Raw genomic sequence first — 12,802 nt, 5'->3', positions numbered from 1 at the left:
TAGGCTATTCGTATGCTAAGTAGAGTCGTTAACACCTCCCGCCTGCCCGCTCCCCTGCACCGCCACTCCCCCCCTCCAAGGATTCCGCAATCGACAGATTTCGACTCCCTCCCGTGAGTGAAAATGTAGACTGTCGATTGCTGTCGATATCTGTCGCTGACTAGCTGCGTTCGCGTCAGAATACAGGATCAAAAATCCAGTGCAGGTTAACAGGAATTGCAGGTTAACAGCAGCTCAGATTAGAGACCAGGTCAATGCCACACAGAGTTCTAGCAGCAGACACATCTCTGCAACAACTGTTAAGAGGAGACTGTGTGAATCAGGCCTTCATGGTAGAATAGCTGCTAGGAAACCACTGCTAAGAACAGGCATCAAGCAGAAGAGACTTGTTTGGGCTAAAGAACACAAGGAATGGACATTAGACCAGTGGAAATCTGTGCTTTGGTCTGATGAGTCCAAATTTGAGATCTTTGGTTCCAACCACCGTGTCTGTGCGACGCAGAAAAGGTGAAGGGATGGACTCTACATGCCTGGTTCCCACCGTGAAGCATGGAGGAGGAGGTGTGATGGTGTGGGGTTGCTTTGCTGGTGACACTGTTGGGGATTTATTCAAAATTGAAGGCATACTGAACCAGCATGGCTATCACAGCATCTTGCAGCGTCATGCTATTCCATCCGGTTTGCGTTTAGTTGGACCATCATTTATTTTTCAACAGGACAATGACCCCAAACACAGCTCCAGGCTGTGTAAGGGCTATTTGACCATGAAGGAAAGTGATGGGGTGCTGCGCCAGATGACCTGGCCTCCACAGTCACCGGACCTGAACCCTGAACCCGGACCTGAGATGGTTTGGGGTGAGCTGGACCGCAGAGTGAAGGCAAAAGGGCCAACAAGTGCTAAGCATCTCTGGGTACTCCATTGGAAGACCATTTCAGGTGACTACCTCTTGAAGCTCATCAAGAGAATGCCAAGAGTGTGAAGCAGTAATCAAAGAAAAAGGTGGCTACTTTGAAGAACCTAGAATATAAGACATATTTTCAGTTGTTTAACACATTTTTGTTATGTGTTAATTCATAGTTTTGATGCCTTCAGTGTGAATCTACAATTTTGGACACACCTTTGAATGAAAAGGTGTGTCCAAACTTTTGGTCTGTACTGTATATAGTGGAATGATGATGTTTTCAAATTCTTGTCAGACCTCTCTAAGTTATTTATCAGATACCTAAATTGCAACAACGTTCTATCTGAAAGTTATAAACAACTGTTTTGACATTACTGTGGTCTTAACGTTCCTTTTATCAGTTATAAATAATCCAAACTCCATCACAAAGCCAGTAATGTTCTATTTATCAGCAACTAATGTGACAAAGCTGTGTGTAATTTTATCTCCCTGAATATATTCAAAACACCCTGAATATATTCAGGACGTTCTGATTTAATTTTCACAAAAATTGTTAATTTTCTTTCATCATTATTGACAATTGTAAGTAATTTTAAATGAATTAAATGTATAATAATTAATTTCCCATCATTTATTTTTTAATATTCAATACATCAGTTTGTAACAGTTTCATAAAATAAGTTTGAAAATGCTACGCTTCTAGAAAGATATTTTTCACCTAACCTTTCTCAACAAAACTTCTCATTTTGATTATTATGGGTTTTTCGATGAAAGAAAACTCATGAAATTTGCAACTGAATGTATTCCGTGTGCTCTGTTTGTTTGTGTTTACTTGTGCGAGTGTGCCACTGTTTGCAGCCTCGCTCTGACCTGTTGCAGCTCCTCTTGGTCGCCGCCCACCTCCAGCACCACGTCAACCGAAGCGAAGGGACGACTGGCCATCTGCTGCCGTTCTCTCATCAGCTGCTGCACAGAAAAACAGAGAAAACAGGAAAGAATTTCAATGGAATATATTTTGCTTTTGAATTCACGACAGTTTATTTTTTGGCGTCATTTTAAAATTGCTTCTAAAAATGTTTAAAATTTTATCATTATCGGCCAATTTTTGTGAAAAAGTGTATGATCGGTAATCGCCAATCACTGTCTCTTCGCAGCCTGCCTGTGCAGCTGATGTCCTCTTTCCTTCTCACTGTGCAAGCGCGCGGCAACAAATCGTGTCGTGTGGAACGCTCAGAGTGAATAGGGAAGTTTGCGTGTTGCAGTGGAAAATTACCTTGGGGGTGAAGCACGTCAAAATGCATCAACACAACGAATCTAATATGGCATTTAAAAAACAAACACTTAACAGAGTTTGGTTACATCGAGGCTCAACGCAGGAAAAAAAAGACATCCGGAGTGGCCACACAGCAGGTAAACAGCGCACAACTACCAACACTCACCCGGATGAGTATGATGGCCAGAAAGCTAAATAAATAACCCGAAAAATAATTTAAGTCTTTGAGTTAGCGGTGTAAGACGCTGGTTCTGCTCCTGCTCTTGGACCGCCGCTACGCGCTACTGGTAGTAATATTTCACAGATCTAGAGCAGCTCATCCTCCACCAGACAGTGAACTCTCACATCGAACGTCTGCTTAAAGCTGCAGAATGTAACTTAAAAAAAATATATATATATATCCCTCTCAAAAAATTAGCATATGGGGTTTAAGTTCATTATTTTCCATAATGTAGTGATAAAAATTAAACTGTCATATATTTTAGATTAATTGCACACCAACTGAAATATTTCAGATCTTTTATTGTTTTAATACTGATGATTTTGGCATACAGCTCATGAAAACCCAAAATTCCTATCTAAAAAAAAATGTGCATATTTCATCTGACCAATAAAGGAAAAGTGTTTTAATACCAAAAAAGTCAACCTTCAAATAATTATGTTCAGTTATGCACTCAATACTTGGTCGGGAATCCTTCTGCAAAAATGACTGCTTCAATGTGGCGTGGCATGGAAGCAATCAGCAAGTGGCACTGCTGAGGTGTTATGGAGGCCCAGGATGTTTCGATAGAGGCCTTAAGCTCATTCAGAGTGTTGGGTCTTGCGTCTCTCAACTTTCTCTTCACAACATCCCACAGATTCTCTATGGGGTTCAGGTCAGAAGAGTTGGGAGGCCAATTGAGCACAGTAATACCATGGTCAGTAAACCATTTACCAGTGGTTTTAACACTGTGAGCAGGTGCCAGGTCATGCTGAAAAATGAAATCTTCATCTCCATAAAGCTTTTCAGCAGATGGAAGCATGAAGTGCTCCAAAATCTCCTGATAGCTGCTGCATTGACCTGCCCTTGATAAAACACAGTGGACCAACACCAGCTGCTGACATGGCACCCCAGACCATCACTGACTGTGGGTATGTAACACTGGACTTCTGGCATTTCCTTCTCCCCAGTCTCCCTCCAGACTCTGGCACCTTGATTTCCGAATGACATGGAAAATTTGCTTTCATCCGAAAAAAGTACTTTGGACCACTGAGCAACAGTCCAGTGCTGCTTCTCTGTAGCTTAGGTCAGACACTTCTGCCGCTGTTTCTGGTTCAAAAGTGGCTTAACCTGGCGAATGCGGCATCCGTAGCCCATTTCCTGCACACGCCTGTGCACGGTGGCTCTGGATGTTTCTACTCCAGACTCAGTCCACTGCCTCCACAGGTCCCCCAAGGTCTGGAATTGGTCCTTCTCCACAATCTTCCTCAGGGTCCGGTCACCTCTTCTCGTTGTGCAGCGTTTTCTTCCACACTTTTTCCTTCCCTCTGAGGTGCCTTGATACAGCACTCTGTATTCGTTCAGAAATTTCTTTCTGTCTTACCGTCTTGCTTGAGGGTGTCAATGATGGCCTTCTGGACAGCAGTCAGGTCGGCAGTCTTACCCATGATGCAGTTTTGAGTAATGAACCAGGCTGGGAGTTTTTAAAAGCCTCAGGAATCTTTTGCAGGTGTTTAGAGTTACTTTGTTGATTCAGATGATGAGGTTCATTGCTCGTTCAGAGAACCTTTTCATGATATGCTAATTTTTTGAGATAGGAATTATGGGTTTTCATGAGCTGTATGCCAAAATCATCAGTATTAAAACAATAAAAGACCTGAAATATTTCAGTTGGTGTGCAATGAATCTAAAATATATGACCGTTTAATTTTTATCATTACATTATGGAAAATAATGAACTTTATCACAATATGCTAATTTTTTGAGAAGCACCTGTATGTATTTTAGATATGTATTAAAATATGACTATTACATCTAAATTAGGAGAATTTATTGCTAGATCTTTTTTCCACTTTGCCAGATCAAAGCGAAAAATTAACAGCCATTCCAGGCGATCAGCAGAGATCTGTCTCATGGATATCTGCATGTTTTCCTGGAAGCCAGAATTTAAATTGAAGTTGTGTCATGGAAAACAGAAATATCTAGTTTACTCCTCACCAGCCCAGACACTCTGCTGGTTTTTCCTGGCATCATAATGATTATGTGCAAATGGACCATTTGAAAAATAGTTGTCTGGACTCTCCACATTTAAAATAACATTGCAATAACTGAGCACTATTTCTATTGATTCATGAAAGAATCCATTTCAGGTGATTGACAAGAGAATACTCCTATCGCTAAAACTCCACTCCAGGTTTTCCTAGTCATCAACAACTCAGGTAAGCCATGCTCCAAACATAAACAGAGTGATTCGCTTGGTTTGGCTGCTGAAAACTACAAAGAAAGGTCAGTCCCATTCACGTCTCACAATGTCTATCCTGTCTCATGAGGTGACAGAACTCTTTGGTTTAACTATGCTAGTGGTCCAACTCAAGTTACTGCAATAGAGGTGGTGATAGAACTGATGATGCATTTAAAGTGTCTGCTGGAAAAAAGCTAAATGGAAGTAGAAGTTGATATGTTTTAGATGGAAAGGTTATCAAAAATATAATCCTCCACAAACGGCAATTAAAAGGTCGTAAGACGGACAGGAGAGAAAAGAGCCATCCTTTAGCCACTCTTGCGCTAGCTAATGTGTCCTCCCCACATTAGAATTGATACGGATGCCTATGTGGGAAGAAAACTTAAAAACATGCATAGGAGGGACACAAGGAAAGTTTTTCTGCAGGTTTCATCAACTCAGATTTAAGACTTTTAAGAATGAATTTTATGAGATGTGTCACAACAGAATTGTACAAAAGAAAATTGCATATTTTATGTACAAGAGCCAAGCTTTTTTGCCCAGAAAGCACGTAGCATGTGAGCCAATGGCAAAGACAAACATTGTCCAGCCAACTGGTGATAATTTACACTCACCCGCGATAGACACAAAAAGCTAACTACATACCTAGCAAGGATTTATCAGTAGCTAGTTGGCGGTAGCCTCAACTCCTCGAGTGTGTGTGATTCAAACTTGAAAAGTCCCACAAGAAAAATAAACTACATATATATATATATATATATATATATATATATATATATATATATATATATGAGTAAATACTTTTGCCACGACAAAACTCAAAACCTGTGATTAATGTATTTAAGGTCAACTTACTTTTTTAATGAATTCAAGACATTTTAAGGTCTTAATTTTGGATACATGAATTTAAGACATTTTAAGGATGTGTGGACATCCTGAAGGATGTGCAGCAAACAAATCCAGTCAGAAAAAAACAGGAGGGAAAACTTCACTGAAAGCAAACTGCTGGGTGAAACAAAAGCAGACTGTGAGGCCTTTATCAACAGGGGTCCAAACCCCAAAATACAAACAATACATGTACAAAGCAGACTCTCAAAAAAAAGAAAAAAAAAGAAAAGGAGAAAGGAAATACATCTTTTCAAATGTCCCAATTCCGATGTGGCAAAAAGATTCTCATTACACTCTTCATCATGAGTCCTATATCCCAGCTTTTTCCTCTTCACCAAAAACATGTTAATGGGCTTTTGTTTCTACAGTTAGCTAGGGGGATAGCCACCTGTTTCATACATACACACATACAAAAGCCTGGGTCAGAATGCAGAATGCAGTAATCATCATTGCACTGTTTGAATCTATATTACACACACATTTCCATCTGACAAAAACTCCTCAGGGAAGGCAGCACAGACAGGACAGCATGTTTGTTTAAAGCTTGAAGTGCTTTATTTAACAAATGGCATCAAATATATATTTTTAAGAAAGGACAGGTAGAGAGGGATGATGACCTATGCTACATGTCTTCCCTGCTCAAAGATATAAAGCAAATACCACAGATCACACAGACAAGCTTCAGTAATAACGATCTATTACAGCATTCCTCAAACGCCTGACTGCGGTTCAGAAATGGACGAACTCCAAAATTAAAATGATTTATGTTTTAATACTGAAACTCTCATGCATTAAAACTCTTCAACTCCTCACTGTAGGTTGGAAGGAGGGCTAACAGGAGTACAATATAAACACAGGGACTATGTTAAAAAAATATAAATATGGTAAATAAATACACTAATAAATAATTTAAGTATTGATGTATTGTTTGATGTGTTGGTGCTGTGTGGGAGACGGGAACTATAATTTCCCCAAGGGTTAATCCCAAAGGGATTAATAAAGTTTTTTATCTATCTATTTATCTATTCAGTTATTATAGAAATACAGTGTTTATTTATAAATATGTAACCAAATTGAATTCAAAATGTTTTGTTGGAGTTCTAATTAAGGTTTACTCTCAATCAGAGTTGCTTCAGGCTATCAAGAAACAATTACAGGAATAAGGTTACATTTATCTTGTTTCTAGGTTTTAAATAATTTTAATAAAAGATATTTGCTAACCACTTTTTCTTCCAGATTTTATGTACAACACAGATTTTGACTTTTACTCATAAAGTTGGAAATAGTTGGTCTATGGGAAGTTACTTTGATTTATGATTAAAAAAAGCATAAAAATGACAAAAAGCAAGAAAACTAGAGAGTAAGACTGATAAAAATGGAGAAAAATAAAATATCCAGGAAACAAAGTTGAAGGTTCATAAAAAGAGAAAGGAAATAAGCCATTTCTAAATGTCAAGAGCTTCCACACTGTGTTGGCCCTCGCTAAACAAAAGCACCTCTCGTACCTCTGTGTCCTCTCGTTTCTGAAAAAGGGCTCTGTGCTGACATTAACTAGCTGTCAGGTGTTGTGGGAGCGAGCCGCCGGCTGCTAGCATGTCGGTGTCAAGATTCTTTAAGCATGAACGAATGCTACAGCTGTAGTTACAGCGGCACAGAGGCAGCAGCTCGCTCTGTTAGCATGCTGCCATGCTGGCTAATGTGATGTCTTCTCTTGTTAGTCATCAACGCTTTGCTAGCTCTGCTCAGGTGAAAGTTTTTACTCGGTAGCATTGCTGTTAGCTCCCTGCTGATGTCAACTTGTATCAGTGAGAAGTGAGAAGGTGTGGGTGGGATGTACTGTGAGCTTCAGTGTTGGGGAATACATCCTCTCTAAACTGTTGTAGATAAGTGGTAAGCATTATTGTTAGCAGCAGTTTTAGAATATATGTTTAAATGACAGAAGAGGAAATAATGATTGATGAGGTGCAATATTTCAGATTATTTTCACTTTACTAGAAGCCAAAACGTTGGTGGGATGCCTTTTGTTCCGGTTCATTTCATCGAACTGTAACCAAACCAGAAGAGTTAAGAGTTTTAGTCCAACACATGTGGATTTATCTTGTTTCTAGGTTTTAAATAAACCTGTTTTCTATGCCTTGGATAGCAAGGCATAGAAAACATTGTTGTCTGGGCACTTTTCCACATAAACAAACACAACTATGATATTCTAACCAATCACACAATAGTTTTGCTTGCAGAGGGGGCTAATAAGTTCACCAAGGTAGACTTGACAAGAAGTGGTGAATGACAGGAGCTTGAGAACAAAACAACATGATGTTTGTTGGTACATCGGCCTCACCATTCTGGGTTATCTGCTTTTCTCTATCTTTACCCAGGTTGCCATTTGTCATTTGTCTCCTACACTGAGGTATATTCTTTGCTCTTATCCTACTAATATCAATACTCCTCTCTTAGTTTATGGGAAAAAGCTTGTCCTTTTCTTGGTTATGAAGACCATTTGCATGTGCTTGTGCTCTTGAATTGGTTGTAAAATGCCTTTTGACGAGTCCTTAAGTGGGAACAAGGACAAGACAGTAACCATCTTCTGTGTCTGGTAGTCAGGCAGTAAACCAGCTATAAAATACCTAATTAACTCTGCAGTGCTGTAAACAAGCACCAATGCACTGGCCTCTATGAGCTGGAAAGAAAAAAAGAGAAGACGACTGGCAGGAGTGTGTATTTGCACATTTCTTTTCCAGTAAGGATTCAAGGCAGGTACCTAGAATTCAGACTAAATCACAAAAAAGACACAAAGTTACCATTTAGAGTGAGAATTTCTTCATGCCTGCACTTCAATGCGCTTGTTTATCTGGCCTCAAGGGGAGGCATGACATCCAAATGCACATTCAGCTGTCCTTCCATCCTCCTGACCGTGTCGGCCGGACAGACTGACGTGTAAACAGCCTGGAGCTGCAACAATGAAGCCAATCACATGGCGAATTACATTTCACAGAGCGCCGCTTAACCAAAAGCAGCACCTGTGAGCTCAAATTGCCGGTCCTGTTAGATGGATTGGAAATGCCGGTGTAATGTGCTGTTTGCTGATTTCAGATGCAGGCTTGCGCAAATGACGAGCTTAAAAACACCCCGAGTGGCTCGCTGCTACTACAGCTGCAACTGAACACCACCTCAGCTCTGATAGGGCATAACGGCGGAAAACAAACACATTCATGTAGGTAGATGAGGCAATAATGAAGCTGCATGCATTCTATATCCCACAGCAACAAATTGCTGCAAACTCACACATAAAACCAGTTGGCTTTATTGGTTGTATTTGGGTTTGCATTATCTAAAAATTATTTTAGTCACAAAGTGACAAAATGTATGGATGCTCTTGGACCTCCCAGATGTATTTTACATGTAACTACATATTTTATGTCGTTTGTCTTCTCGTTTTCTTTTGTCAACATTGTGGATGATTATAGCTTATAAAACCTTTTTTTTAAAGATATAAGCTCACCTAACATGAAGGGCACTAAGAGTGATACAAGTACTGATTCAAAATATATCATGACTGATTCTTTTGTTTTGCATTCACATTAGTTTTTTCAAGCTAAGTTGTGCTTTTTTCCCCTCAACTTTTCAGATTTATATTGAAAACACTGAAATTCAGCACATTAAAAAACTTGATTTATTAAACTCAATGGGAAATTAAATGTTGTAGTAGAGGTCGCGCTAGACTTTTTGTTCTCCGTCATTTTAACCAACAGGATTTTAAAAAATTGGTCATGTTCTACCCATCGAATAATAATCAGATTAACATCGGCTATTTAGCCACATTTTTGTGTGGTTTAGTTAATATTCACCCAGTTGAACCATGAATACAGATCCCATCATACATAAAGCAGATAAATGCATCTAACTTTTTCTCCATAGTGACAAAAACCACTGACTATGGCCCCAATAACTTATAATCAAGGGTGAAAGTAAGGGGGTACGGTAGGGTACTGCGTACCCCTAAAAGATTTAGCGGGGGTACGCAGTACCTGCAAGAGAGGGGAGCGGCTGTCTGCTGTAAAAAATCAACGGGTTCACTGTGAAGCCATGAGTGCACCCACTAATCAGCTGTGACTGATTAGTTTTTCAAGAACGATCTAAAATAGCGGTTCTCAACGTGAGCGGTATCGCCCCCCAGGGAGCGTTCAGAGAACGGCAGGGGGCGCTGGCAGACATTTTTGCAAAAGGGGGGTGCAGGGATGCCTTTGGGGGGCGTTTAGTCGAAGGTAAACTTTACACCTTAAATGCTCAACAATGCCAGTTTAGACTTTGAGCAACTTGGTAAAACTGTCTTGTGTAACATTAAACCATGCTTGGCTGCAACTGTATCGATGGCAGCTCTTCTATTCAGTGTTTGTTAGCTTCTGTTAGCTTCCTGCCGCAGCTCCGTTCTCCAGCTACTGGTAACTAAATTCATGACACCCTCACTGTGTATCCATCTGAAAAATGAACCCATTTAAAGAAATCCCTCCATGGGTGATACCACGATAGAGAGCGTTCATTTTATAGCGTTCATTTTATAGCGTTCATTTTATAGCGTTCATTTTATAGCGTTCATTTTATAGCGTTAACACTGGTGCTGTAAGTGGTCCGGTATGAAACGGGGCTGATAGAATACACAGCACTTATAAATTTCAATAATCAGAAATGGTTTCCATTGTTTTAAAAGGTTTATGTCAGTCTGCCTTTTCCCCATCGATACGCTTCCCGACCGCGCTGCACCTTAGGAGCTTAAAAAAAAGAAGACGTTCACATTGCGCAAAACTCTGAAACAGGAGAAGCGGGACATAAAATGGAGCGACGAACTAGATGTGAATTATGGCATAAAAACAGAGAATCCGACGCTGAACAGTGAAAAAATCAACACGTGATGTGCAGCACATCATGTGTTGATTAGGAGGCGCAGCAGGTGATGAGATTACATATGGTGAGCGTCAATAAACGATCAAATAAATCTAGCAACAGGAAGGAAACTAAAGTGGACATAGCAATAAACCAAGAGAGGATAATACTAATCAAATGAAACTAAATGGAAATGAATGAAGAACAAAATGCAAGAATAAACTAAGAAACTAAAGTAAATACAGAGGAATAAACTGGTATAGCAAGACCTTTCGAGCAATAATTAATACAGAGGACTGTAAGGCAAGAATGAACAAACACTATTTTCACATAAAAGGTAAAATAATATTGTTGACATGTCATGGGTTTGTTGAGACCATATCTAATACTGAGAAAAAATATATCTTACAGACCATAACAGTAAAGAACTGATCACTTATTTATGTTTTTAATTAGATTTGATATATTTATTTCTTCAATATTATTTTTCATGTCAGCGATAATGTCATGAGGCTGATGACTCCATGGCACTTTCAATTTGACTCATTAGGATTTGATTAGGAACCAGATTTGTTCTTTGTAATTTCTGTCCAGTAAAACTATTAATCTATAAATCAATAGACAGGTCTATATAAAGATATAATCCATGTTTCTGTCTCATATTTGTATGGCATTAAAAGGACCTGGAACTTTTGTTTTTCCACTGAAAGCTCTGGTTTGCACAATAAATGCCACGTGAGTGAAATTTTATGGATGATACTCTGATGTCCCATTCTCCTGAAGGCAGCACAGAGCTGCACCACCAGAAACTGACAAACACTGAAGAGAAGAAGAGCTATGATTAATTAGAGATGTGCCGATCGATCGGCCACCGATCATAATCGGCCGATTTCCGTGAAAAAGTGTGGTGATTGCCGATCACAGTCTCTTGTTGCCGATCACACAAACCAATCACCTGCATCTCATTTCTCAGCTTCCCTGTGCAGCTGGTCTCCTCTTTCCTTCACATTGCACAAGTGCGCAGCAACAAATCCTAAGCGATGTGGAGCTATAACGCACTAAGTGAATGGGGATGTTTGCATGTTGCGGCGGAAAATTAAAGCACATGGGGTGAAGCACGTCAAAATGCATCAACACGACGAATCTAATAAGAACAATGCCATGCCATACTTGACGGAGTTTGGCTACATCGAGGCTCACTGCAGTAAAAAAGACGATCAGATAGCAGGTAAAGCAGCGCACACCTACAAACACTCACCCGGATTAGCATGACGGTCAGAAAGCTAAACAAATAACCCGCAAAATTATTTTAGTCTTCGAACTGCGATGTAAGACGCTAGTTCTGTTCTCGCTGTTGAACCGCTGCTACGCGCTACAGGTTTGACAGACGGAGCGCCGCTTTTGCTCCACCTGGTAGTGACTCTCACACCGAACCTCTGCTTAAAGACAGAAAATTTGGACTAAAATCTGGAAATTCTGAGATTAGAGAAAAAATTCTACAAATAAAGTCAAATTCAGAAATTAAAGAGAAAATTTGGACTCAAATCAGGAAATTCTGAGATTAGAGAAAAAATATTCTACAAATAAAGACAAAATTCAGAAATTAAAGCTGCAGCATCTAACCTAAAAAAATACATTTTACATACATATTAAAACTTTCGCTGTCCTAACATGAGACAGATAATCTCTGAAAATAATCGATGATCTCTGCCTCCTCCCTGTTCTGCATAATACTCCGCTCAGTCAGAAACAGCCAATCAGAACTAGCAGTAATCAGCTAGCCGCCATGCTATCAGGAAGTTTTCATTCAGTAACTCAGGATTGTTTATTGTAATGGAACCTGCATTTGCCTTTGAATGTTAAGTTTTATACTTGAATCTTTTGGCAATGTTGAGAGGTTTTATTTGGACTTTTTACATTATTTAGCCTCTTCAGAGCCTTCATGTTTTCAGTCTGTTAAAGATAGTATTATCAATAGCAGTACAATTTGCACAATGCCTGTTTTGTTTTGTTTTCTTGGAAAAAGCTATTTAAAAGCTATTATCTAAATTAAGGTGAATTCATGGTTCCTTTTTCCACATAATGTAACCGTAGTGCTTATGATTAAAAAAATAATTATGCGATCGGTATCGGTGACCGGCCCTCCTGGGTTATTGGTATCGGCAGGAAAAAACCTGATCGGCACATCTCTATGATTAATGTAGTGACAGTTCTATCCATGTTTTAATGTTGCAGAGCTCAATCATTTTGCAAAGTAGTTCAAAGTTTAAACTGGCATTGCTGTACATCTTTTATCTGGTCATTTTGTGCAAGATTTAACAACTAGAAAATGGCACAAAATAAGAATGTTTTTTTCCACTTTGATTGGCTGCTGCTAGGCCTACCAATTTTAACTTGAATGTCCATTGCATTTTTTGTAG

General features: G+C 39.4%; 1 protein-coding gene across 3 annotated transcripts in view; it reads right to left on the bottom strand.

The window, feature by feature from the left end:
- LOC145555015 (attractin-like protein 1) overlaps positions 1-12,802 on the bottom strand; it is a 175,988-nt gene that overhangs the window by 44,532 nt on the left and 118,654 nt on the right. For all 3 annotated transcript variants that reach the window (XR_014091050.1, XM_081616087.1, XM_081616088.1), the window contains one exon: positions 1,773-1,868. Coding sequence is in view for 2 of the 3 variants with exons in the window: in XM_081616087.1 (XP_081472213.1) it covers positions 1,773-1,868 (96 nt within the window). In the remaining variant the exon portion in view is untranslated. The remainder of the gene's footprint in view (positions 1-1,772; positions 1,869-12,802) is intronic.

This window comes from Poecilia reticulata, chromosome 15, assembly GCF_904066995.2.
Source record: "Poecilia reticulata chromosome 15, P_reticulata-male-v2, whole genome shotgun sequence".
In the NCBI taxonomy this organism is placed as follows: domain Eukaryota; kingdom Metazoa; phylum Chordata; class Actinopteri; order Cyprinodontiformes; family Poeciliidae; genus Poecilia; species Poecilia reticulata.
Note: the sequence above shows the minus strand (reverse complement) of the source record. Positions and strands in the feature narration are given on the sequence as shown.